The sequence below is a fragment of the Salmo salar genome, chromosome 15, assembly GCF_965601325.2.
Source record: "Salmo salar chromosome 15, fSalSal1, whole genome shotgun sequence".
Taxonomy (NCBI): Eukaryota; Metazoa; Chordata; class Actinopteri; order Salmoniformes; family Salmonidae; genus Salmo; species Salmo salar.
The window spans coordinates 46,634,252-46,661,233 of record NC_138305.1 but is presented as its reverse complement, the minus strand read 5'-3'; the positions used below and the strand labels follow the sequence as shown (position 1 = coordinate 46,661,233).

At 42.5% G+C, this 26,982-nt stretch overlaps 1 protein-coding gene across 1 annotated transcript in view; it reads right to left on the bottom strand.

Annotated features, from left to right (window-relative positions):
- Positions 1 to 771: 771 nt before the first annotated feature.
- The window catches only part of ptchd4 (patched domain containing 4), a 41,424-nt gene continuing 15,213 nt past the window's right edge, over positions 772 to 26,982 (bottom strand). Inside the window, exon 3 of the mRNA XM_014144588.3 lies at positions 772 to 6,433. Within this exon, the coding sequence (XP_014000063.1) occupies positions 4,752 to 6,433 (1,682 nt within the window). The 3' untranslated portion in view covers positions 772 to 4,751. The remainder of the gene's footprint in view (positions 6,434 to 26,982) is intronic.

Here is a 26,982-nt window from a genome sequence, read left to right as displayed (position 1 = left end):
CAGACACTTCTCCCAAATACATCCTCATAAATCATTCTCCCAATACTTTCTATCTTTCACACTGAGCACTTTGTCTCCATGCAGTCTCTGAAAGATGCCTTACATGCATGTTCGCTATGTTGGTAGCATTGTTGTTAAGCTGGCCTAGCACCAAACGACACAAGTCCTTATGCAATAGTTTTATTTTTCCTTCTCTCTCAATGTAAGGGGGGAAATCCTACTGCGGTAGTCAAATGTTGACATTGTTGTGTGGTGTTGAAATGCTGTATGATAATTGCAAATATAAAAGGGGATGACTACAGAATTGTTAAGTCGCTCTGGATAAGAGCGTCTGCTAAATGACTTAAATGTAAATGTTGAATGAGCAGAAATTGTCTGGGCTACAACCATTGTAGAAATGGATAACAGACAATACGCCATGGGTGTATTCTTGCTGTATTGACATTTCTGATGTGTGGTTTTGGAACAGTATACCTGTTCAACCACAGTTTAGAATTGCATAATCTTATTGCACTGTGTGTATGTTGTTGTGTTGTGGTAAACCTGAACACGCAAACTTAACTATGCTGGTGTATCAAGGGGGAGACTTTAGTTAATCTGCTGCTTGAGTTATTCTGACTTCGCTATGCAATATTCTAAATCAGTCATCATGTTCATTGGTTGTTTCACACATATTCTTATTACATTGTTTTCCTGGCGACTGTATCAGGTTTGAAGCCCATCCTTAGTATAAAAGTGAGGTGAAATAAGAAAAAGTCACCTATCACCTGCTACTCGTTAACAGTGTTTGGGTTTTTATATTCACACACAGAGCATCAGACACCACATCAATACCAAACCTCAGATAATGACCTCATCACTGATGTCATCAATCAATGACCATGTTCTGATCTGAACAGTGAGTTGACACTCAAACTCACTGACAAAATTACAACCTACCACACATACAATAAGCATCAACAAACCACTGCATCAGACAGCCTGATTTAAGAGTTAGACAAAACCATAAGCAAGGGGTTTGGTAAATTAAACATTGGTGGAGGTAATGACTTTCTCAGTGGAGCAGACAGTGAAGTGGTTAGACAAGTGATGATCATTTGCACATTAGAACACATACTAGACTCAGAAAGACAGCATTAAACGTAGCTTCATCAGAGATGACTTGTATACAGTAAGTACAGCAAGCTGAGTGTTTCAAAAGATGAATCGACTATCCTGTATCATGAGTGTCTAGCAAAAAAAACCATTGAAAGTTATTGGAGGGTTAAGCATGTTCATGGATCATATATAATGGCATTGTAATCTGAATATTCAACAGTAGTTATGTAAGTACGGGTCAGTCTTAGACGTGTTCTGCATATACCATTGCAATTCTTTGTCATTATTGTTTGTTGTTTTGCATACTATTCTGATAGAAACAAAATAACTACAACCAAGCTAGATAAAATTGCAGTGTAGTAAAAAGAGGCTGTAATATCTCCCTGTAATATAATGGCCAAGTAGTGAGGAATAAACAAACAAAGAAACAAACAATGAAAACAAGCAGAATCCACAGTCTCCCCATAGAGAACGTGTTACATTTGTTGATGCACCACAAACATATAGGTCCACTGTAGGTGTAACAGGTTGATCTACTCAGTTGTTGACATTCCACAGTTTATTACTGGCCTACTGTGTTCAACCCTTTTTTCCTTTATTGCTTTTTTTATAAGAACATTTCAGCTTTAAAAAATGTAATATCATAGAGTTTTTTCATAGAAAATCCTTTAAAAAAAATAATATACAGTTATATTACACATATGATCCTCTGGCTTTTGTTTTGTTGAACATAAAGGACATTTTGTTATTTTGTTGCACAAAATGTTATAGAATATGCATTTAAACAACAAACATATGTTAACACAGCGTTGCAAAATAAGGATACACAGATTAAATATACAGAAATGAAATACATGCATCAATACATTACAGTGCCATGCGTACACAGTCATTTTGGGAAGTCAATGATTTCAATTGGCATTTGTCACCATTATATTAAATGTTCAAACCTTCTTACTATACATATACAAAATGCAGTGACACCAACAGTTGCAGGTTTTGTAGCTAGCCTATACCCATCACTTTGGAGTAAACTATGTCTGGTTAAAAGTTATGAGATTCTCTTGCTATTTAGGCTTTAACGCTTAGGATTAATCATCACCACGGATAAGAGATTTGAGAATGAAATTAGGGATTTACATTATCATCATTTTTAACGTGAGAGATTCATTCATTGCTAACTTTCAGACAAAATGGCCGTCTTTAGTCTTTTGTGAGGAGGGTGATTTCTTGCATGAGGGAGAGGATCCGTTTCATCCCATTTATTTTACTAAAGGAGGAGTGTGAAAGCCCATGAGCAGGTAAAGGCATTATCTTGATAACTAGCGAGCTACTGTTTCATACAGAAGCAGAAACTGCTTTTCGCTTCTTAACTTCAATATGTTGCTTTCAAGATGGTTAATTGTACTGACCATTTTACTCCTGTAAGCTTCTCTAACTTTTGGTCCAAAAACACATAAAGTTGCTTCAGGTGCCCTCATAGCTTTAATTGCCCTTTTTGAGAGGTACGTTGGCCCTTTCAAGCAACATATAAAGACAGCAATGCCCTCTCAAGGTCATAACTTTCAATTAAGAATAACCTACGGAGAGCCACATCCTTTTACATGAGAGGCATTCTGTTACATGCCACAAACCACCCTAAGGTGACGTACCAGAGGTCAGTGATGATTATCTCCTGCATTCTGACCTTGAGAGTGTCTGTCCTTACAGAGATCTTATCCAGCATCATCAGACTTAGCTTGATAATGCGCTTGGTTTTCCGACAGGGAGAGGGACTCCACTCTGGCCATTCTGGATAGTAGAGAAGCTACTAGAGGAGAATACTGATGTTCTCTGGAGATTTCTAAAGTACATCAAGCAATGGACCATGAAAGCCATTGGAATGCTAATATACATCACCAATGGCTGTTTAAACAAGCATCATTGTGATGTATGGCATTACTTTGAGGTTTGAACCAATAGGATGTCTATTACATCATGATTTGATTTGACAGAATATCCACATGTACCAACAAATCGACACCCATATTTTTTCCCCGCTCTAATTATTTGGCACCATAGTCTTTCACACAAACAAAAAGAAACGATGTATCTCTGATTAAATTATGACCTGTCGTGTCCAACCCACCCAATCATTTATTTTGTTCATGATGATCCATAATCACCTCTTAATCATGGGACATTGAAACGTGTGACACTGAAACGTGTTAAACACTGAAGATGCCTTGCCAACCATGACGTTCAGATGATTTCTCGAGACACCTCATATCTTAGCCCAGTTAGAAAGGCAGTATGATCTTCAACCTCTGCAGTACTTCCTCCTTTTGGTTTTACTAGTTCAAAGTTGCCTTTTCCCTCCTAGTTAAGTCATCTGCTATGATTTCCTGAACATGCCCAACTCTATTAAGGGATCTGTTCAATCCGTATCGCAGAAGTTACAGCGTGATTGAAATTGAAAGTCAATGTTACCGCGTTAGCGGAGACTGCATTCACGGTAAACACTGCATATGTCAGCTCAATCTGAAATGACCTTTACATTTCTATGGTGCAATCTGTAACACTTCAGGGATACAGACTGAATGAAGCCCTAGATTATGTACCTTGCTGCAGTTCTACTCTAATTGTTGGCTAAGAACAGATGTGAGAATGGAAATAAAGCAGATATATCTGTCTTCCTGTAAAATTAACCTTGACAATTGTATCCGCACAATGCAATGTGCAGGATAATTCTTCATAATGGACACAGTGTACGCCATCTGCCCAGTTCAGCTGTTCGCTCGAGTGTTTACCGGAAAGAAAGAATGGTATCTACTGTGGGTATGCTTTATTTCTGTGTACTCTCAAACAAATTCAAATGTATACATCCTTCTGTCTGTCTGTCTGTCTGTCTGTCTGTCTGTCTGTCTGTCTGTCTGTCTGTCTGTCTGTCTGTCTGTCTGTCTGTCTGTCTGTCTGTCTGTCTGTCTGTCTGTCTGTCTGTCTGTCTGTCTGTCTGTCTGTCTGTCTGTCTGTCTGTCTGTCTGTCTGTCTGTCTGTCTGTCATACTAATCATACTATAATGGGGTCTTTGTGATGGGGGTAGTATAAGCCTGTGTAGATGATAAAAGGATTTAATATGACAAATTGTAGAAAACAATTTAGATAACTTTGACCACCATCCTAGAGGTAGACATTGCTCTCATTCTTATGCTACCATACTTTGCTCACGATACTGTAGATTTACAATTGTTAGAATAAGATATATTATCCCCTTACACATTACACTGTAAGTAAATGTATGATATTGTAGTTTCATCCTGGTTGTGTGCAAGAGTCTGTATGAACAGCAGAGGGAACCGTTTGCAGACTGTGCAGATAAGATACACTGTCCCGTCCAGACTGAAGGAGTAGCTGATCTATGGGTCTGATCTGGTCTGGTCTCTACTCTAGACAGCATGGCCGCTGGCTGTCTAGCTGGGTCATGGCTGCTGGTCTATCTCTACCTCCCTCCCTCCTCCTTCTGAGGACTGGTCAGCTTTGACCTCTCTGGCCCTTTGAGGGGCTACAACACATGGCCATCCTCGCTTTAGGACATGCTTCCAACACCTCACCTAACAATCACTGAAGACTGTCCCGCTGCCGCTCACTGCTCGCGCTCACTGACACACGGCTTCTCAGACGTTAGTCACATGATCAGGGTTCTCCCTGACTTCAATGCACTCTATCTCCTCCCTCTCCCTTACTCTCTCCCTCTCTATCATCTCCCGCTCCCTCTCCCGCTCTTTCCGTTTTGCCCGTTTCTTCTTCTTGTGCCTTTTTTTTGATGGGGGAAAAAACGTTAGAAACACAGGCAGGATGACAAAACAGTGCAGCACTGTGCAGCCTGCAGTGAGGAGGGAGCACTTGAACAGCGTGTAGGTCAGATTGGAAGGCACAAACACCAAGGGCAACATCCCGATAACGAAACAGCAGGCGTTTTGTAAAATGGCCGCCCCGTGCTCCTCTAACGAGATTTTAATGCACTGGGTCCTGGTGTGCTCTGTGGCCAGTACAAAGGTGTACAGGTGGGGTGCACAGTGATCCATGGCAAAGTTGAGAGTATAAATAAGGCACAGGATAGAGATGCTGTCCATATGTACATTCCAGAGGGTCATGAGGCCCAGGACCCCCAGCTCTACGGAGGTGACGGTCAGGATCAACCAGAAGTTCCCCAGAGGGTTGATGACCAGGAAGAAGGTGAGGATGAGAATGGTGAGCACGCTGAAGGCCGATGTGAGGATGGGTGAGACCACAGAGGAGCTGTAACGGTCCATGTAGACGAAGGTGGGGTTGAAGACGATGAACTTGATGTTGTTGATGAGCGAAAGGGGGCGGAGCCTCTCCAGCAGTTCCACCACCTCCTCCCGTGTCTTCTCCGTGGTCCGCGCCACCAGGTACATCCTGGATGCGATGATCTCCATTTCATCTCCATCTGTCTTGGACAGAATGATGTCCTCCATGAAGTGCTGATACTCCGGGCTGCGCAGGAAGGAGCCCTGCAGGATGGTGATGAAATCACTTTTGGTCGAGGCGCTCACATTCACCACCTTCAGATACTGAAAGTAGTTATCCATCCAGGAGATTTTGTTGAAGCCGTGGCTCAGCGTTGTGAGGTGCTCCTGCACCGTGGAGTTCCAATACTCGATGGGCTCATAGATGTAGAAGCCGATCACAGGGCTGTAGTTACTGAAGTACTTCTGCTGGGTCGTGGCGTAGGACACACTGGGCGTGTTGCTGGCTAGGAGGTTGACGATGTTGGATCCATCACTGATTTGTAAACATCCCATGAAGGAGAAGGAGGCGTAGATCAGGTAGAGGATGACCACAAAGGGCTTGACGTAGGTGTTGGTGATCCACTCGGTGTAGTGCTCTCTCAGGAAGTGCTGGATGAAGTGGTTTTGGTAGGGCACGACCTCGTGGTGCGTGACGTGGTCATGGCCATCGCTCATCATGGTCTTGAACCAGGTGGGCTGACGGTCCAGGTACTCCACTGAGGGGATCTTACAGCAGAACACACTGTGGTAGCGGTTCTGCTCCAGTTGACCAGCGAACACCAAGCAGGAACCGTAGAAGGAGAACACGTAGAAGTAGTTGACCAGGACGGCCACGCACATGCTCTGGCAGAAGATCTTCACCGACTCGATGTTGGTGAAGGGGCTGGCACCCATGCCGAAAGTGATGATATAGAGGGAACTGGTCATGGTATAGCACACCATCACGTCGGCGAAGGCGTCTGCCACGCGCTCCTTGAAGGGAAGGCTTTCTCGAGTTCTTCTCCAGCCCGCCAGGAGCTCAAACACTCCTTTGGTTCCATGACCTGAAATGACAGGAACACATACTTTGTCAATGCCAATGCCAGTGAATACACATTAGTCAATTTCTGTTTATCAGTTTTAAAATGATACCATATGCATTTTAATACTGAAGTAAAATATTTAAAGCAGCAATCAGCAGATAAAACAATTACAAAGCGTTATTTCGTTCCTGTTTCGGTAAAAAGCAGATGGATGGGGCTGGAGATATGTAACCACTCTCAAATTCTTAGACACAGCTATGGATGCAAGAATTAACTATCCACGATATCAAAATTATAGTTTTAACCATGTTTTGATGCTCTAAAGCATTTGTTTACATTTACTTTTGTAGGCTCGACTCTAAATTCTGTTACCTGGTGATACATGGCAAATGGTCCAGGAACAAGGAAAACATAACGGACAATGCCCAAGGACTAGTCAGCCTTTCCACCTCTGAGGGGCCACAATGTATCTCTCTGTTTCAATAGTCAGTCCTCTGGATACTGTATGTGTGATAGAAAAGTACTACAGTATTCATGTCTGGTATCTATCTGAAACGTGTTCACTGAGGATAACTCTGATGCTATGTATGATCTCTGTGGTAACTTATATTTCTGTACAGGGCGAACTCTAAATGAGTCTATAAAAAAGGAATCCTGTCTTATTTACATTGGTCTCATCCCCCACACAAGCCTTTAGATGGTGTGACACCCTGTGGAGATTGGGCCTTGGTGGTCAGGTTTAACTTTATATTGTTTGATTGGTCAATGGTTGTTGGTTTTGGGTTGAAAAGGTTACACCTTTAGATGTTATAAATGGAATGAAATGCCTTTGTTCTGTCTCTTATACTGTATCAAGTACATGGAGGAAGGTTGTATGATCAATTCTCATTTCCTCGGCTTCTAGGCCTCTGGCCTAGTAGGCATCTCTCTGATCATTCTTAGAATAATGCCTAGTAATGCTTGTTAATGCTTTGTAACTTAATCTTTATGCCTTGTATGTGAATCCATTCATTTTACAAATTAATTAAAGACACTTGTATTTAGAATAAAATTTTCAGACATTTCTTGATTGATTGCCTATTACTGTAACTCAACGATAGTCTCCTTGCATTTTCCTATTTATTTTATGGAATCGGATAAACATTTCAATAGGCTAATTGCTTAGTCTTATTATGAGCCGCATGTGAGGTGTATAAAATATGAATATATGATCATTATTACCCCCACTGCTCTTTGTTTACAAATATTGGAGCAAAACAAGCTTATATTTGGGGTTCTGATGGGGTACGACAGTTGAACTTAGCTCATGAGACATTTCTAAGTTATATTCTTAAAAAATCAATTGGTACATATCATTAATTAACAAATCCAAAAAATGATGTAGCAACTGCAGATTGCCTCTTTAAATGCAAAAATACACAAGTTAAATCTGTGGGATCGCTCATGAGCTATAAAAAGAGCCATAAATAGACGCACTCAGGGGATATGCTCCATATTCTCACACACACACACACACACACACACACACACACACACACACACACACACACACACACACACACACCACACACACACACACACACACACACACACACACACACACACACACACACACACACCCCCCCCCCCTCTGTAGTGACGGGTCACAGCCATATTACTATCTGGGAGCTGCCTGCCGTGAATGTGTTGGCTTTTGAACAATATAATAAATGTAACACTTTTCCATCTCCTAAATATTTCAGTGGGAGTGGTGGATTTGGCCCATCTACATGATGTGTTCCACACTGTTTTAAATATTTCCTTAAAAATCTCCATGGTTGGGTCCTTGCTCTCAACGGTGTTATACATTTTGACTAATTTGACAAGGAAAAAAAAAATACTGAACTATAAAGGATTACGCCGAAATAATGAGTGAGGTGGATTGAATTTGCTTGCTTTTAGATTTACTAAGCTGTGGTACAAGTCAATTAGTTATTGTCAGTTCATTTAGAAGGTGTGTGTGGGAAATTCAGGCTGCATACAGTACATGCAGCAGTTAACCAAAAAATAAATAAAGGGGCTGTGTCAATGCAAATAGCCCGGGTGGCCTTCCCACGAGGTAGCAGAGAGAACAGTCTGTGACTTGGGTGACTGGAGTGTTTGACAATTTTTTGGGCCTTCCTCTGACACCACCTAGTATATAGGTCCTGGATGGCAGGAGGATTTGCCTCAGTGATGTACTGGGCTGTATGCACTACCCACTGTAGAGCCTTATGGTCGGATGCCGAGCAGTTGCCATACCAGGAGGTGATGCAGCTGGTCAGGATGCTCTCAATGGTGCAGCTGTAGAACTTTTTGAGGATCTGGGGACCCATGCCAAATCTTTTCAGTCTCCTGCGGGGAAAAGGCGTTGTCATGCCCTCTTCAGGACTTTCTTGGTGTGTTTGGACCATGATAGTTTGTTGGTGATGTGGACACCAAGGAACTTGAAACTCTCGACTCGCTCCACTACAGCCATGTCGATGTGAATGGGGGTGTGTTCGGCCATCCTTTTCCTGTAGTTCACGATCAGCTCCTTTGTCTTGCTCACATTAAGAGAGAGGTTGTTGTCCTGGGACCACACCAGGTCTCTGACCTCCTCCCTATAGGCTGCCTCATCGATAGTGTTGGAGTCGCGCTTGGCCACACAGTCATGGGTGAACAGTGAGTACAGGAGGGGACTAAGCATGCAGCCCCGAGGAGCCCTTATGTTGAGAATCAGTGTGGCAGATGTGTTGTTGCCTACCCTTACAAACTGGGGGCGGCCCGTCAGGAAGTCCAGGATCCAGTTGCAGGGGGAGGTGTTTAGTCCCAATGTCCTTAGCTTAGTGATGAGCTTTGAGGGCACTATGGTGTTGAACGCTGAGCTGTAGTCAATGAACAGCATTCTCGCATAGCTGTTACTTTTGTCCAGGTGTGAAAGGGCAGTGTGGAGTCTGATTAAGATTGCGTCATCTGTGGATCTGTTGGGGCGGTATGCAAATTGAAGTGGGTCTAGGGTTTCCCAGATGATCGTGTTGATGTGAGCCATGACCAGCCTTTGAAAGATCTTCATGGCTACCAACGTGAGTGCTATGAGGAGGTAGTCATTTAGGCAGGTTACCGTTGCATTATTGGGCACAGGGACTATGGTGGTCTGCTTGCCTTGAAGCGAACATAAAAGGCATTTAGCCCATCTGGTAGGCTTGCGTCACTGGGCAGCTCGCGGCTGGGCTTCCCTTTCATTATTTAATAGTTTGTAAGCCCTGCCACATCCGACAAGCGGCAGAGCCGGTGTAGTAGGATTCAATATTAGTCCTGTACTGAAGCTTTGCCTGTTTGATTGTTCGTCTGAGGGCATAGTAGGATTTTTTATAAGCGCCCGGATTAGTGTTCCGCTCCTTGAAAGTGGCAGCTCTAGCCTTTAGCTTGGTGCGGATGTTGCCTGTAATCCATTGCTTCTGATTGGAATATGTACGTACGGTCACTTTGGGGACGACGTTGTTGATGCACTTATTGATGAAGCCGGTGACTGAAGTGGTATACTCCTCATTTCCATTGGATGAATCCCGGAAAATATTCCAGTTTGTGCTAGCAAAACAGTTCGGTCGCGTAGCATCTGCATCATCTGACCACTTCCGTACTGAGCGAGCAACTGGTACTTCCTGCTTTAGTTTTTGCTTATAAGCAGGAATCAGGAGGATGAAATTATGGTCAGATTTTCCAAATGGAGGGCAGGGGAGAGCTTTGTATGCGTCTCTGTGTTTGGAGTAAAGGCGGTCTAGAGTTTTTTGCCTCTGGTTGCACATGTGACATGCTGGTAAAAATGAGGTAAAACAGATTTAAGTTTGCCTGCATTAAAGTCTCCAGACACTAGGAGCACCGCTTCTGGATAAGCATTTTCTTATTTGCTTATGGCTTTATATAGCTTGTTGAGTGCGGTCTTAGTGCCAGCGTCGGTTTGTGGTGGTAAATAGACAGCTACAAAAAATATAGATGAAAACTCTCTTGGTAGATAGTGTGCTCTACAGCTTATCATGAAATGCTCTACCTCAGGTGAGAAAAACATTAAGACTAACTTAATATAAGACATTGCGCACCAGCTGTTATTGACAAATAGATCCCCACCCCTCGCCTAACCGGACATAGCTGTTCTGTCCTGCCAATGCACAGAAAACCCAACCAACTGTATATTATCCGTGTCGTTGTTCAGCCACGATTCAGTGAAACATAAGATAATACACTTTTTAATGTCCTGTTGGTAGGATAGTCTCGAATGGAGCTGATCCAGTTTATTCACCAGTGATTGCACTTTGGCCCACTCGCCAACGAATTCTCACAAGGCACCCTGATCTCCGCCCACTGTATTTCCTTATTTTCTTCATGCAAATGACAGGGATTTGGGCCTTGTCTGGGAGCAACATCATATCCTTTGCGTCAGACTCATAAAAAAAAACATCTTTGTCCAGTTCGAGGTGAGTGATCGCTGTACTGCTATCCAGAAGCACTTTTCGGTCATAAGAGAAGGTAGCATCAAGATTATATACAAAATAAGTTACATTCAAAGCGAAAAGACACAAAATAGCACAATTGGTTAGGAACGCGTAAATCGGCAACCATCCCATCCAGCGCCATTCTTCATTTCCTGCATATCTGGTAAAATATCCCCAGATAATATCGCCACTAGAATGACTGTGAAAACAAATTCTGTTACCAAAGCCTTGGTCTGATGTCACCAAAGACCTGCCAGAAAAATACATTATTTATTTGTAAAAAAATTACAGCATCTTTGAGATTCTCTTTGTAATGAAAAGCACTATCTAAAATAAATATATTATTATTATGTGCATATACAACATCAGTCAGGCTGACAGGGACAGGGTTTCCACTCAGACACAATAAAAATTGATATAGTTAGGGCTATTTTGAATTCGAGCTGTACAGCACAGAAATTCATGCCTACCATGAATATATGAATACTAGGTATATACTGTACATTGAGATTACATGACAGATTTGTAGGCTAGAGACTCTGAGGCCTAATACCCAGGAAATAGCCTGCAGGTACAGACAGGATCTGACTCTATAGGACTTCTGGCTAATCCTCCGCATCATCATCAGGGGCATCCCTGGGCTCTCGCTCTCTCTCTCTCTCTTAACAGAAATGGGACTGAATGAGCCTCCAACACAGACCAAAGTGACACACTTTCCACTCCACTGAACCCCTGACAGGTCCGTTATCATTAAACTCCAGTTACATGAATGATTGGGTTAAATAATACACATGCAGAGAGGCATTAGAAGGGCAGGCGCAGTATAAAATGGTGCTTGTGACTCAGCCGGTCGGTCCTATGCAACAACAACATCAGTCAGAAACAGCAGCGGCTCTGATAAATACAGTGTATGTTATCACTCCCCTCAGATGCTGCTAAAATGCTTTATTCGTTAGCTACTGTAAATGTGAAGTAGGCCATAAGTAGGCTTGAGGACACAAATGTGTTTGTCTCCTGCATGGATCTATGAATCACTGTTGCATTCTACATTTACATTTACGTCATTTAGCAGACGCTCTTATCCAGAGCGACTTACAAATTGGTGCATTCACCTTATGATATCCAGTGGAACAACCACTTTACAATAGTACATCTATATTTTTTTTTTGGGGGGGGGGGGGGGTTAGAAGGATTACTTAATCCTATCCTAGGTATTCCTTAAAGCGGTGGGGTTTTAGGTGTCTCCGGAAGGTGGTGATTGACTCCGCTGTCCTGGCGTCGTGAGGGAGCTTGTTCCACCATTAGGGTGCCAGAGCAGCGAACAGTTTTGACTGGGCTGAGCGGGAACTGTGCTTCCGCAGAGGTAGGGAGGCGAGCAGGCCAGAGGTGGATGAACGCAGTGCCCTTCTTTGGGTGTAGGGACTGATCAGAGCCTGAAAGTACGGAGGTGCCGTTCCCCTCACAGCTCCGTAGGCAAGCACCATGGTCTTGTAGCAGATGCGAGCTTCAACTGGAAGCCAGTGGAGTGTGCGGAGGAGCGGGGTGACGTGAGAGAACTTGGGAAGGTTGAATACCAGACGGGCTGCGGCGTTCTGGATGAGTTGTAGGGGTTTGATGGCACAGGCAGGGAGCCCCGCCAACAGCGAGTTGCAGTAATCCAGACGGGAGATGACAAGTGCCTGGATTAGGACCTGCGCCGCTTCCTGTGTGAGGCAGGGTCATACTCTGCGAATGTTGTAGAGCATGAACCTACAGGATCGGGTCACCGCCTTGATGTTAGCGAAGAACGACAGGGTGTTGTCCAGGGTCACGCCAAGGCTCTTAGCACTCTGGGAGGAGGACACAATGGAGTTGTCAACCGTGATGGCGAGATCATGGAACGGGCAGTCCTTCCCCGGGAGGCTGGCCGAAGTCAGGAGCACTGCTGGCTGCTTGATTCATACAAGTCTGCTGCTCTGCCTCCTTCTGACACCATGCCTGCCTGCTCACTGGGGCTGCTGCATGTGGAACGAGATGAAGCTTGAGGGAGGACAATGCGCATGCCTGTGTTGCAGTAACTGAAACGAGGGAAAGCACCAGGAAGAATAAGCAGGGAGGGTGGATGGGGAAAGGAGAGGAGGGAAGGGTATCCACCCTCCCAGTAAGGAAGATGCTCAATAATATATTTATCTAGTTTTCTGTTTATAAAGTGACTTGCTCTGAGGTATGGTGGTATCTGTCTTTGCTGTTTGAAACACAGAATGCAGGACTATGGAAGCTGGTACAAGCATTTCGCTACACTCGCAATAACATCTGCTAACCATGTCTGTGTGACCAATACAATTTGATTTGATTTGGTAGCTCACCTGTAACATAGGTTGTAGGCAAAATATAATAAATAATTGAGCACATGAGGAATAGCTCTTCTTTTGTTTCTCATCATTCTGTACAGGTAGACTTATGAACAAAGTGAAGAACAAGACCGTTTTGGGATTGCATTCGATCCATTTCTGCCTCTGGGCAAAAACTTGATACTGATATAATATTGTTTAATGAATACACACTTGGAAGATTACAGTTTCACCTTGATTACGTTGAGGCTTACTTTGAGGCTACTTAAACCCTTTACACTTGTGGGAATTGGCCTATATGGATAGGGATAAATGGAAATATCTCTTACAGAAGAAATCTGAAAAGCATATGCATAACCATGGTATCAATTGAAAGGGAAAAGTTTGGAGATTATAGAGAAATTATTAGACCAAAGTTGAGGATACAACAGTTCACCTGACACAAGATCCAAACATTACACTGTTGATTTTATGTGTATTTTACATTTACTGTACTTTACACCACATTAGATAACAAAATCTGATACATTCAGTAATATGATGAGAATATTCCCTGGAAAAAGTGGGGTAGGTGCAACATAAGACAAAACAATGACAAGGGGTTGAGTGAGAGGTCTAACTGGTGTCTCCAACTGGCTACACACCTCTCCAAAGTGTGCACAGTTCCTAAGTCATTTCAATGCACTTTTATGACTCAAAGAAGAGTCTTCCACTATAAGGTTATTTTTGGATCTCTCCAACTGTGCCGTTGAGGAACTACAACAAGCACACTTGTAGTTGTTTTGTTAGGAAGACAACTCTGCTGCATCCACTTCTGTTGTTTACGCAATCCAAACACTGCCCATTATAAATTGCAATCTGTGTGACGTGGGCATCATTTGAAAGCTTGTTCGATTGTCAACATGACTAGCTAAGTTATAAAATACAATCTGACAGTGTTAGTCTTACACAGGGCAATTCAGAGAAAAAGATCTTCATGTTGGAGCACATAGAAAGGAGTGCATTCAGGTGCGCGTTCCGCTGAGAATTCTCTTCAGAATAGACAAACATAAGCTCATTCTGTCATATCATCCAGGGTATGATGCCATGTTATCTTGTTGACACTGTATATGACATGAGTTTTATGATATGGAAATGTGAAGTGCACATTTGGACTCAAGGGCGTTTGGCTTGCTTGTATGACATCGAAGCGATATGTATTATAATCCTCAAAGTCTAATCTTTCAAAAGTTAATATCCAGCATTTCCCTTACTCAGACAACAAAAAATGTGTGAAAGTTGCCCAATTACCGAGAGGGATGGGGGCAACCTCTTCTCGCACGCGGTGCTCAAGTTCAAAACGGCTGTCAGTCAAAACCCATACAGCACTGTGAAGTGTAGAGCCAGAGCTCTGACGTCATTTATAGCCACTGCGTTCCAATTTAGGTGCTTATCAGTGCCAAAATCTGCCATTTTCAACCAGAATTCGGTTACGAGTGTAAAGGGCTAGTGAGAAACAACAAAGTAAAGCAGGGAATGTAACAGAATTCAAATTAAGGGATGAGAGAACTTTCAGAAACAACATATTCATGACTTCATTCAGGCAGAGCAACCTCAAATAGTTCAGGAGACACTGTCACATCCAATATGCAAACGATGTCTGACAAGCAACGTCTGAAAGAACCCAAACTCCTCAATCAAACATGAGGTGAAAAACCAAATACACAAGTCTGAAACCATGACTGTTCAATGCTAAATCAGCTTTCGCCTAGACAGAGAATGTTATTCTCAGACTGTTCAAAACTGAAAAGCCAAATTGTAGCTTACAGCACACTTGCAACTGCATAAGCTTCAGAGAGAGGAGTTGATTTGCAGTCCACAGGCCTTCCCAGCCATGTCCCTCGTGGGCTGTAGAGCCATACTGTTGGCAGAACATACAGTACAGTATGTGTGGAAAGCCTAGCATGGCTTCTGCCAATAAAACAATAAAGCAAAACCAGTGCCTCTTGATCCTTCACAATCTCATTTTAATGACTGTCCTATGGCCATAGGGACAGACAACCGTTAGCCATACAGTCGGACACATTGTGACCGTCAGGACAGCCATCTCAGTACATTTAGAGTCAAGAGGAATAGGCTACAGCAGGGATGGGCAACCCTTTTGTAGGCCTGCGGACCAATACAATTTACTGTTGAGAGTTAGAATAATAGAATACACAAGGTTCAATTTCAAAATTTGGTCGTGCATCATCAGTCACTTAATTAGCTTATGTCAGCAAAAACATTTCATATTGGTAAGTAAGTCTAGCGGCCAGCTATCTAAACTTTTAGTAAGCATGGTCGAACTACCAACCGGGGTGGGGCCCATTGATCATCAGTTATCATATTAAAAACTGCAAACATTTGCCTCCACCCTATGGCAAAATGTGTAGAATTGCAGGAAATATGCTGTAAAACTGGCTCCCACCCCCATCAAAGTTGCCATTCCCTGGGCTATAGGGAGGCACACCTGCCATGCTCTCTCAGGACGAGAGAGGCACTTTATGTTGTAATCCCAGACATTATCTAAACATCCCATTCTCACGATGCTGCCTGCCACCGTACGTTCTGTTCCGGATGGAGAGAGGACATTCATGTTAAGAATAAGATCACTTTATTGGTCAATTGTCAGTTCAAACCGAAATGTGACTTCCACTTTTAGCCCAACACCTTGGAAAGACATATACAGGTTTTTGGAGAGGTGCTAGGGGCAGCTACACGGGGCAACCAGGGATTTAAAAAAAAATGATTTAACCTTTATTTAACTAGGCAAGTCAGTTAAGAACAAATTCTCATTTACAATGACGGCCTACCCCGGCCAAACCTGGGCGACGCTGGGCCATTTGTGCGCCACCCGATGGGACTCCCAATCACGGCCGGATGTGATACAGCCTTATCTGTTGAGGGGAGGCCCAATCAGAGCTGTTGTTGTTGTGGAGAGGGTGGGGGGAGTTTGCTCAACTGCAAAACTTCAGGCAATGGTATCTAGGATTTGATACTTGCATCCCTCTGGTTGCCAGCTCACTTCCTGACAGAATGTTCCTTCCAGGCGCAGGATTCGAACTGGCAACCCTTTGCTGGCTTGCCTCTCTAACCACTAGGCTACCTGCCGTCCCCGATCTCCGAAGCGGAGCAGCGTGCCATGCGGCAGTAGCCAATGGTGTCTCAGGAGGAGGCGGTTAGATGAAAGGTTGTACCTCATTTCCACTGCAGCTCCCAGACAGGTACAACATCCCACTGAGCTTGAGGGGGCAGTTTGTCAAAGGCCTCTGGTGGACCATTTCAGGCACGACAAAGGACTTGGAACAATTATTGGCAGGAGGGAGGCCTCATCCCCGAGCCTGAGTCGCATCGGCCCGAGTCATTAAACCAAATTACAGCTCTTAAACTTCAATGGCACACAGGCAGAAAACACATCAATCTCAGATGAGGAAAACACCTCGCCATTGATTTTTCATTCGCATACATTTTTCACAGGTGATGTGACAGAGCAAATATTGGAAAGATAGTTCTGTTTTCTTCGAGAATGTATCAAACTTGATAAAAAGACAGATGAGTAGTGGTATGTAACAAAGAATGTGGCTTTGCGGAGTATAGCTTACCTACATCAAAGTAAACTAACGTCAAATCAATATCCTGACAAAATCTAAAATAAAACCAGGTGTTTAGATAATGACCGACTTTATAATCTGTTTGTATCATTTTATTTCCCTCTGAGCAACAAACTAGCTCTTGCTAGACTTTTGAAACATGTCTTTCAATAGGAATTCGTTAAACTACAGATACTGATTTGCCAACGCTGTCTACTCTGAAATATGCCTTTTTTCCAAATCCTGGCCTAGTTAGCAGCAGTCGTTCTCTCTGTAGGTGAGCTAATCCCTCTGCAGTGGATTACAGATGCAAGGAGTATAGCTTACAATACTGTATAAATGAGAGAGGGAAGCCCTGATAACAGACACACAAACACAAGGCAGCCTAGCTAGCCTACACATGGGCATCACATGTGGTTCCAGACAGCATAGTACAGCACAGCCTAATCTACCCACTGCCTGCCCTGAGGCATGGAGAGGGGAGGCCCAGCCATCTGGAGAAACTCACCGCTAATGGTCCGAGGTGGAAGGATGTGAGAGACACACACACACACATATAGGTACTAATACCAGTCTATTCCTTAAACATGCAGCATGGTGGAAAACACATGAAAGATATGAAAACATGTGTCACCCGCTGACTGTAACACAGCCACCATGGGTAAATAAAGATATGAGCTTTCGCTGCATTTGGTTCGTCAATCATCTACAATTCCCAATTCCTTTGCTAAAATGTACAAGACACAAAAGACAATCTGAGAATATTGTTTTATTTTTGTGGCTCTTTTTGTTTCTTTCTGTTCGTCCGTCGAGAGCTAATCTAAAAACCCAAAGGTGGCCAAGTTTTCTCAGCTGGAGACCGTGTTTCTGCAGTGGATCTTCAGATTCCTAATAGGAGTGTGACGGGTCCTCATGAGTCTGTCCCTGTGTGACGGGTCCTCATGAGTCTGTCCCTGTGTGACGGGTCCTCATGAGTCTGTCCCTGTGTGACGGGGAAGATAGAACTGCATATGATACTTCAGGAATTACTGTTGGAGTTTAAATGGGAGACGAATAAAAACAAATGAAACGGAAGAGAGGGAATAAATAGGACCCCGGGAAAACGGCACGAGTTGGCTATGAGTGAGAAACAACATTAGAAATGTATGGTATTCATCAAAGTGTTGAACTGGGGTGTTAATTAACAAGGCAGAACAAAATACAAATAGTAACTGTCTCATTGTAATCAATGAATTAGTTCTATTGATCTGACTGAGACTGCTTTCGATGAACATAGAACTGCTCTATAACATAACGTACTGTATATGGGGCAGAATGGTGGATCTCTTATGCATATCTACATGTATCTGTCAAACATAGATACATTTATATTCATTATTTCTCTGGATGGATCGAATCCATTTCATACTTCTGTGACTCTGATCCATACCCAGATCATCCTAAATCAATTACTCTGACTTGTGTCTCTGAGTTTGATTAAGGGTGATAAATGATTGTTACAAATGTGAGCACACACATGAGCCAGATCAATCCGGTAAAGCCAGTTATGTCATTTCAGTAATACCACCAGGAGTGGCGTTCTGCAGAAATGGATTCTGAAACATTCCAAGAGGAATGGAACAGCTAATTTAGTCATTTGCATTTTGAAGTTTCTCTTCCTGGAAGAACACTACTTAACATTAATTGTTTAAGCCTTGTGTTCCTGGCTGCTGAATTAGAAATTCACAGGAGAAGAAACCCTCTTTACTTTGGGTCTGTGTATTTGTGTGCAATTAGAAAATATCTCAGTATCTGTGCAGTGGGTTATTACATTCCTGAGGGAATACAAGGTATATCAGTTTCTATTTAAGCAATAAGGCCCGGGGTGTGGTATATGGCCAATATACCACGGCTAAGGGTTGCTCTTAGTGACGACGCAACGCGGAATCCCTGGACACAGCCCTTAGCCGTGGTATATTGGCCATATATCACAAACCCCCGAGGTGCCTTATTGCTATTATAAACTGTTTACCAACATAATTAGAGCGGTAAAATTAAGTGTTTTGTCATACCCATGGTATACGGTCTGATATACCACGGCTGTCAGCCAATCAGCATTCAGGGCTCGAACCACCCAGTTTATAATGGACATTTGATTCCGGTAATTTCATTCCAGCCATACACCAATCCATTAACACTTGAATTGTGAGAGTGAGTGAGTGAGTGAGTGAGTGAGTGAGTGAGTGAGTGAGTGAGTGAGTGAGTGAGTGTGCCTGCGTGCCTGTGTAAATGACCTATCTGATAATTTTATGGTAAGACAGACAATCACCTTAAATGTGCAACTATGGGTCATAAGATTGCATTACAGTAACGGTGACAATATCAGCTAAGCATCAAACCTGATTAGGATAATGGACTATAACACTCAAAACAGTTTCTCACTTGCATACATTTTATGGAGCTACTGAAAAAAGTAGTCCAGTTATGGGCCATTGGACAGAGTGTTTGGGTCATAAAAATGTAAGAGCAATTTATTGGATGCAGTTTTATTGAAACTGGTGCTCTAAGATGTCATACTGTACTGCATGGGATGGAGAGTCTTAATGATTGTCTCAGCAGTCTCTGGTTAAATTACTGCTTTTAATTTAAAGCTTTCACTTCTGAGATGACCAAATAAAGGAGCTATTCAGACATATCCACAAGAGATTACATGATTTTACCACAGCAAGTGACATGTGGGAACAATGGGGGATTTAAGATTACTTGTTCGAAACGTTCTCATAAAGTAATTGGTGAAACGGACTATAAAACTTACAGTATCAACACAGTTACTTGTCTAGAATAGAATGGAACAGAATATAACTTTATTATCCATTGACATCTAGACACAAAACATGGAAGCTGTTCTCTTATTATGAACTTGGCAATCTGTCTTGAGAGGCCAATAGAACTATAGACCTGGAAGGAACAGATCTGTGAAGTCAAAGCACATTTCCTGCTAATAGTTCAATTAAAGATGGATTACCCTAACATACCACTGCATTGATTCTCATCTATAAAGTGGCTTCCTCCCCAGTCAATACTTGTCTTCTCACTTACCACAAAGCAGATGACTTAAAACAGCATCTGGCTAATTCTTACTGCTGTAAACTAGAGTAAATGGTAAGAACATACAGAAAAGAGACATTTGACAAAATGCTCCTCTCTCTGAGTTTATTATGTTTTTAGACAGACATAAAACCAAAGTTAAGATAGATGACGTGAATGAATTTGGGCAAAACATACAGACCCAAGTACTGTATTGGCAGAAGTTCAGGTAGAGGAAAGTATGCATCATCTAACCATATTGCATGGTGAGTGGTTTCTCTCTCTGCCTGGGTGAACATGGAAATGCCATTCTAACTTAGGCTGCTGCCGCATTGCCCTGAAATCTCTCTGCTTCCTGGTCCAACACGGCAATGGGAAATTAAATAGCTGCTAGCTTAATGACATGTAATATGTCATGCTTGAGGACATTAGTGATAAGCAGCTCTATCAGAATGTATCTAATGTCTTCCTGAATATTTTTCGCTCTCCTTGGAGCAGATCAATAGGTTTTATTCAACACATACACTTTTCTATCCACTAAATGTATATATTTTGGTTTGTGTAAATCTTTCTCTCTGTGTGTGTGTGTGTGTGTGTGTTTGTGAGAGTGAGAGTGGAAGAGAAAGAGAGAGAGTGTGTTCATTGGTTTATTCGGATCCCCAGCTTTTGCAAAAGCAGACGCTATTCTTCCTGGGGTCCACACAAAACATAAAACATGACAAGTAACAAAACACTGATATACTGAGACAAGGACAGTCACACACATTTTTTAATAGAACACTATAAAAACAATACAACAACAACAGAAATAATAATAGTACAAACAATACAACAACAGCAAAAGAATGTGTGTGTTGGAGTGTCTGTATGTGTGTGTGTGTGTGTGTGTGTGTGTGTGTGTGTGTGTGTGTGTGTGGTGTGTGTGTGTGTGTGTGTGTGTGTGTGTGTGTGTGTGTGTGTCCTCACAGTCCCTGCCGTTCCATGAAATGTTGTTTAATCTTTTTTTTAAGGCAATTTTGCTGTTTTCCTGAGTAATTGGAGATGGAAGGATCTGTATAATACTGTGCGTTCCCGTGAATTCCTTTTGGACTTGGGGACTGTGAAGAATCCCTGGTGGCATATGTATGGTTGTCTGAGCTGAATTTTATTTGATTATGACAATCTGGAAATTTCATTAGAGCAATACTTCTGATGAAAACTAGAAGAGAACAGTTCATCTCTCGTCAACCCTCAACCAGGAAAGACTGGCATGCATGTTGTTGATGTTAGTTCTGCACGTGCAGTTAAAGGCAAGGCGTGCTGCCCTCTATTTGAGGCAGCTGCAGCTAGGTCTATTCTTTGTTGCACTTGACCATATTACTGGACAGTAATCAAGATGGGACAAGACCAGAGCCTGAATAACAGACATACCCCTCCCAATCTTCACCACAACCTTGTCAATATGACTTGACCATAATAATTGATCATCCAATGTTGTAGCTAGGTGTTTAGCTTCCCCAACTTGATCAATGCTCACACCCTTTATGTACAACTCCAGCTGAGGTTTGGGTCTTAGAGAATGTTTTGAACCAAATAGAATGCTTTTCGTTTTAGATGTATTTAAGACCAGTTTATTATTAATCACCCATTCTGATACTGACTGTAACTCCTTATTTAGAATTTCAGTTAGCACACTGGCTTGGGTGCTGACATGTAGAGTGTGGAATCATCCGTATACAGTATACACACTATATATACTTATGTGGACATCCCTTCAAATGAATGGGATTCGCTATTTCAGCCACTCCCATTGTTGACAGGTGTATAAAATTGAGCACACAGTCATGCAATCTCCATAGACAAACATTGGCAGTAGAATGGCCTTACTGAAGAGTTCAGTGACTTTCAACGTGGCACAGTCATAGGATGCCACCTTTCCAACAAGTCAGTTCGTCAAATTTCTGCCCTGCTAGAGCTGTCCCGGTCAACTGTAAGTGCTGTTGTTATGAAGTGGAAGCGCCTAGGAGCAACAACGGCTCAGCTGTGAAGTGGTAGGGCACTCAAGCTCACAAAATAGGACCGCCGAGTGCTGAAGGGGATTGTGCGTAAAAATCGTCTGTCCTCGGTTGCAACACTCACTACCGAGTTCCAAACTGCCTCTGGAAGCAACTTCAGCACAATAACTGTTTGCCGGGAGCATCATGAAATGGGTTTCCATGGCCAAGCAGCCGTACACAAGCCTAAGATCACCATGCACAATGCCAAGCTTCAGCTGGAATGCTGTAAAGTTCACCGCCATTGAACTCTGGAACAGTGGAAACGCGTTCTCTGGAGAGATGAATCACGCTTCATCATCTGGCAGACCAATAGACAAATCTGGGGTTGGCAGATGCCAGGAGAACGCTACCTGCCCCAATGCATAGTGCCAACTGTAAAGTTTGGTGGAGGAGGAAAAATGGTCTCGGGCTGTTTTTCATGGTTCGGACTAGGCCCCTTTGTTCCAGTGAAGGGAAATCTTAACGCTACTGCATACAATGACATTCTAGACAATTCTGTGCTTCCAAATTTGTGGCAACAGTTTGGTGAAGGCCCTTTCCTGTTTCAGCATGACAATGCCCCCGTGCACAAAGGGAGGTCCATAAAGAAATGGCTTCGAGATTAGTGTGGAAGAATTTGACTGGCCTGCACAGAGCCCTGACCTCAACCCCATTGAACAACTTTGGGATAAATTGGAAAACCGACTGCGAGCCAGGCCTAATCGGCTGACATCAGGGCCCCGATCTAACTAATGCTCTTGTGGCTGAATGGAAGCAAGTCCCCGCAGCAATGTTCCAACATCTAGTGGAAAGCCTTCCCAGAAGAGTGGAGGCTGTTATACCAGCAAAGGGGAATCAACTTCCATAATGCCCATGATTTAGGAATGAGATGTTAGACGAGCAAGTGTGCACATTCTTTTGGTCATGTGGTGTAGTCATTCTAGTTTTGTGTATGACCAGTGGCAAATAATTTGTAAAAAATAGAGAAGAGTAACGCCCAAGGCAACTTCGCTGATGGACATCCCACTGTATCTATCTGATGTTAGAGAAACTGTGTGTGTATATTCGGTATGTACAGAGCCTTCTAGCGGAAAATCTGTCAGCCAGCGCTTTTATAAGCCCAGTCATTGCGCAGTCATTCTTAATGCAATCATGTGTTCAAAATATTTCTGGGGCCTCGATTAATAGCTAATATTTGTATTTCTCAACTGGTAATTGGAGGCAGTATGCTTGAGGCAGTATGCATTTTGAAAACATATAGCTACTTAATTGTTTGAAACCTGAATGTTTTGCTACATATTATGAGTCATGTTTTACCTTACATCAAAGTCGCCTAGGCAAAATCCTACAATATCCGTGGAGGCAATTATTTATACAGACGTCCATATGCCATTGAAACCAGTAGCTTATTTAGCTCATGTTCTATTGGTTTTCACGATTCTTTCATTGTCCGGTAGCCAAATGCACATTCCTTCGTAGCCTACTACCTTGTGCGCATTGCTGCGCTAAGAATGTTAAGAAATAATAGTTTATCTGTTGCATCAGATTCATTGATTTTTAATGTTTTCGTTTATGTAGCCTAGGCCTACTGGTTGTATGAATTTGGGATCTATTGTTCTGTTTGGGATATTTCTTTCTCAAAAAGCTGACCAATAAAATAGGTCAACTTTTCTACTATGGGGTATAGCAGATTGACATAGGCTCATTGGCGGCGTGTCTATAAGGCTAGGGGAAGCTAAGCTTTCCCTAAGTAAATTAAATTGCCAAAATTATATAGCCTAATTAGCCTACTCCTGGCTATACATAAATTAATACAATCATTCAAAATAGGCTACTAAAGCATGATTTGGCCACAGAGGATCGTTAGCTTCCCCTAGCCTTAAAACATTGCATTGTATTAAATCAATCACATTGCCGACAGTCAGAAGGAAAGGCTGCATGAAGCAAATACCAATGAGATTAGTGTTGAGTTGCTACTGTCAGTGAAAAGTACAGTCCCAGGTATTTTGCAATATTTCAAAATAAGAGAAGACAATGAAAAATAAGAGAAGCAATGAAAAGACTCTAATCTGTCTTTTAGTTATCAAAATGCTCACCTTAATTGAGTGAACAGCACTAGGCATATGGCCTATCTTATTGGTACCAACGGAGCTCATCGGCGATGTCCCCAGTGAGTGCGCACCACGCATATTCACTTTGTCATTGTTGGGTCAGTGCCACTTAAAAGTTTGTTTTTGGACAATAATTTCCTTTTCCAGTTTAGATGGATATCATATTCTATATTCTATACCCTTCTCGTAGGCCTATTATATGGACAATGTCGTTTTTATTGATTGTTTGTCAATATCAGGAGAGTAGGCTACCCTGTAATTTGTTGTGTTAAAAAATATTCTGCTAATGTCTCCAGTCATATAAAGTGCAGTAAAATTGCATAAAATGTGTTTTTCCAGTGCTAAGAAAGAATAAACATATCTGATATTGCCTATATCATCTTACACCCATAACAGCCTCTACACTATACTCAGCCATGCATTGAACGGTCTTTCTGCGAACAAAGATTGAGTTGTATTACTATCCTAAATTATGACTATCCAATCTACTCATCACATTACGAATACTGGGCTATTTTACATAAATCTGAAAATGTGATGCATGGAATGCTTTATTATAAAGGAGGATTTTTATGGTGAAAATGTGCTTCCTCAAACTTGAAACACGCTCTGCCTATGCATAGGCTAGTGATTTTGCTGTTCGTTAGACGTCTTCTTGGATGAGGAAAAGTGCGCGGTAAAACCACACATCATTGCCTCTTCGACTTGCATGTTCTGCTAAGATTAATGACCATAATCTAAATGTTATTTCTGTCATTCTGAGCATCGTGGGTGGACGCCCTAATCAGGTTATGCACCCAATGCATATGGGTCCGGTACATTTCTCAAATGTCTGCTAAATGTAAATGCTGCCGGTCAAATGTCCCGCCACATTTTCATAACGGAAACCCTGCTCCAAAGTCTTTTCCCATTGTTTTATGACATGTATCTTGGATTGGGAATGTATTTTATCCAATTTAGTCAGTATGTCAACAGTATGTCAACCAATCAACTGAGCAGCCTGACTTGTTTGCATAATTTCTTTGAACCATACAATTTGTATATTTATCATCAATCAAGGGGGCTCTAACTGTTCTCACAGTTAATTTCTTAACAGGCGCTAACTTGGCAACAATTGTCATGAATAATTTTAGAAATTCTTCCAGTGCTGCATCTGGATTCACTTCCTCATACACATCAGAACAACATACATTTTTTACATCTTCAACAAAAGAGTCTCGAGAAAACATTTCATATGAACTCTTATAAATGATTTTAGGCCCAATCTTTGTCACTTTGGCTTTCCTTGTTATTGCCACAATGTTATGGTCACTACAGCCAATAGGAACTGATATTGCTTTAGAGCTAAGCTCTGCAGCATTAGTGAAGATATGATCAATACAAGTGGATGTCAAAGATCCAAAAGTATTGGTAAGCACTCTAGTTGGATGAGTGATAAGTGTTAGCACTTACATTTACATTACATTTAAGTCATTTAGCAGACGCTCTTATCCAGAGCGACTTACAAATTGGTGCATTCACCTTATGATATCCAGTGGAACAACCACTTTACAATAGTGCATCTAAATCTTTTAAGGGGGGGTTAGAAGGATTACTTTATCCTATCCCAGATATTCCACTTGGTGGCATATAGCAAAACCCTCAAATAATAGGCTTTAGATGAGGCAGGTGAACCTGCAACTAAAACACTTGAATAACACTTGACATGAGATCTTCTAGTATGAGCTATTTTTTGTAATTTCCTGGGAGATAGACATAACATTATTCACAGTCCATCAACCAGTTGATTCCATTCCTTTACTTAGATTTGTGTGGATTTGGTATATGTTGTGAAATTGTTAGATATTACTTGTTAGATATTTAAATGTAATTTTAAAAAATGGAACTTTTATTTAACTAGGCAAGTCTGATTTACAATGATGGCCTAATCCAGGCACTTGTCATCTCCTGTCTGAAACACGCTGTTGGCTGGGCTCCCCACTTGTGCCATCAAACCCTTGTAATTTATCCAGAATGTTGAAGCCTGCCTGGTATTTAACCTTCTCAAGTTCTCCCATGTCACCCTGCTCCTCCGCACACTCCCCTCACATCCAGTCAAATCTTGCATCCACAACAAGATCATGGTACTTGCCTACAGAGCAACAAGAGGAACTGCCCCTCCCTACCTTCAGGCTATGCTCAAACCCTACACCCCACTCCGTTCTGCCACCTCCGGTCTGTTGGCCCTCCCACCCCAGCAGAGGACAGCTCCGCTCAGCACACTCCAAACTCTTCTCTGACCTGACACCCCAATTGTGGAACCAACTTCTCCCTGAAGCTAGGACCCCCCCCCCAGATGGGTCACGACTGGTGTGTATGTGTTTGTGGGTGTCTGTGTGTCTCTGTGTCTCTCTCTCTGTGTGTGTGTGTGTGTGTGTGTGTGTGTGTGTGTGTGTGTGTGTGTGTGTGTGTGTGTGTGTGTGTGTGTGTGTGTGTGTGTGTGTGTGTGTGTGTGTGTGTGTGTGTGTGTGTGTGTGTGTGTGTGTGTGTGTGTGTGTGTGCGTGTGTGTGTCCTCGAGGCAATAGGTCCATTTGTGTGTACATGCAGCACACGTTCATCCCCAGACTAAGGCCTGTAACTGTAATGAGTTGGATCAATGAGCTGACGTACTGAGGAAGAGCTATCTGGACAGTCTATACTAGCACAATACACCCACCAAGTGTCTGTCTGTTTCACACATCCTGGATGAGGCGACTGACTCAAGGTTGGTGGCAGCAGTAGCACAGCAGTGAATACGAATGACTCGTCTTTGACGCAACAGCACTGACAAATTAGCCCAAGAAGTGAAATAGCTGCCTATAAACCTACATTATTCTATTGCTTCGACTGCTCTTAGGAATGAATGTGTTTATGTGGAATGAGTAAATGTGGTGGCTCTCTTTAGTGGTGTATTGATATAGGACATCTATT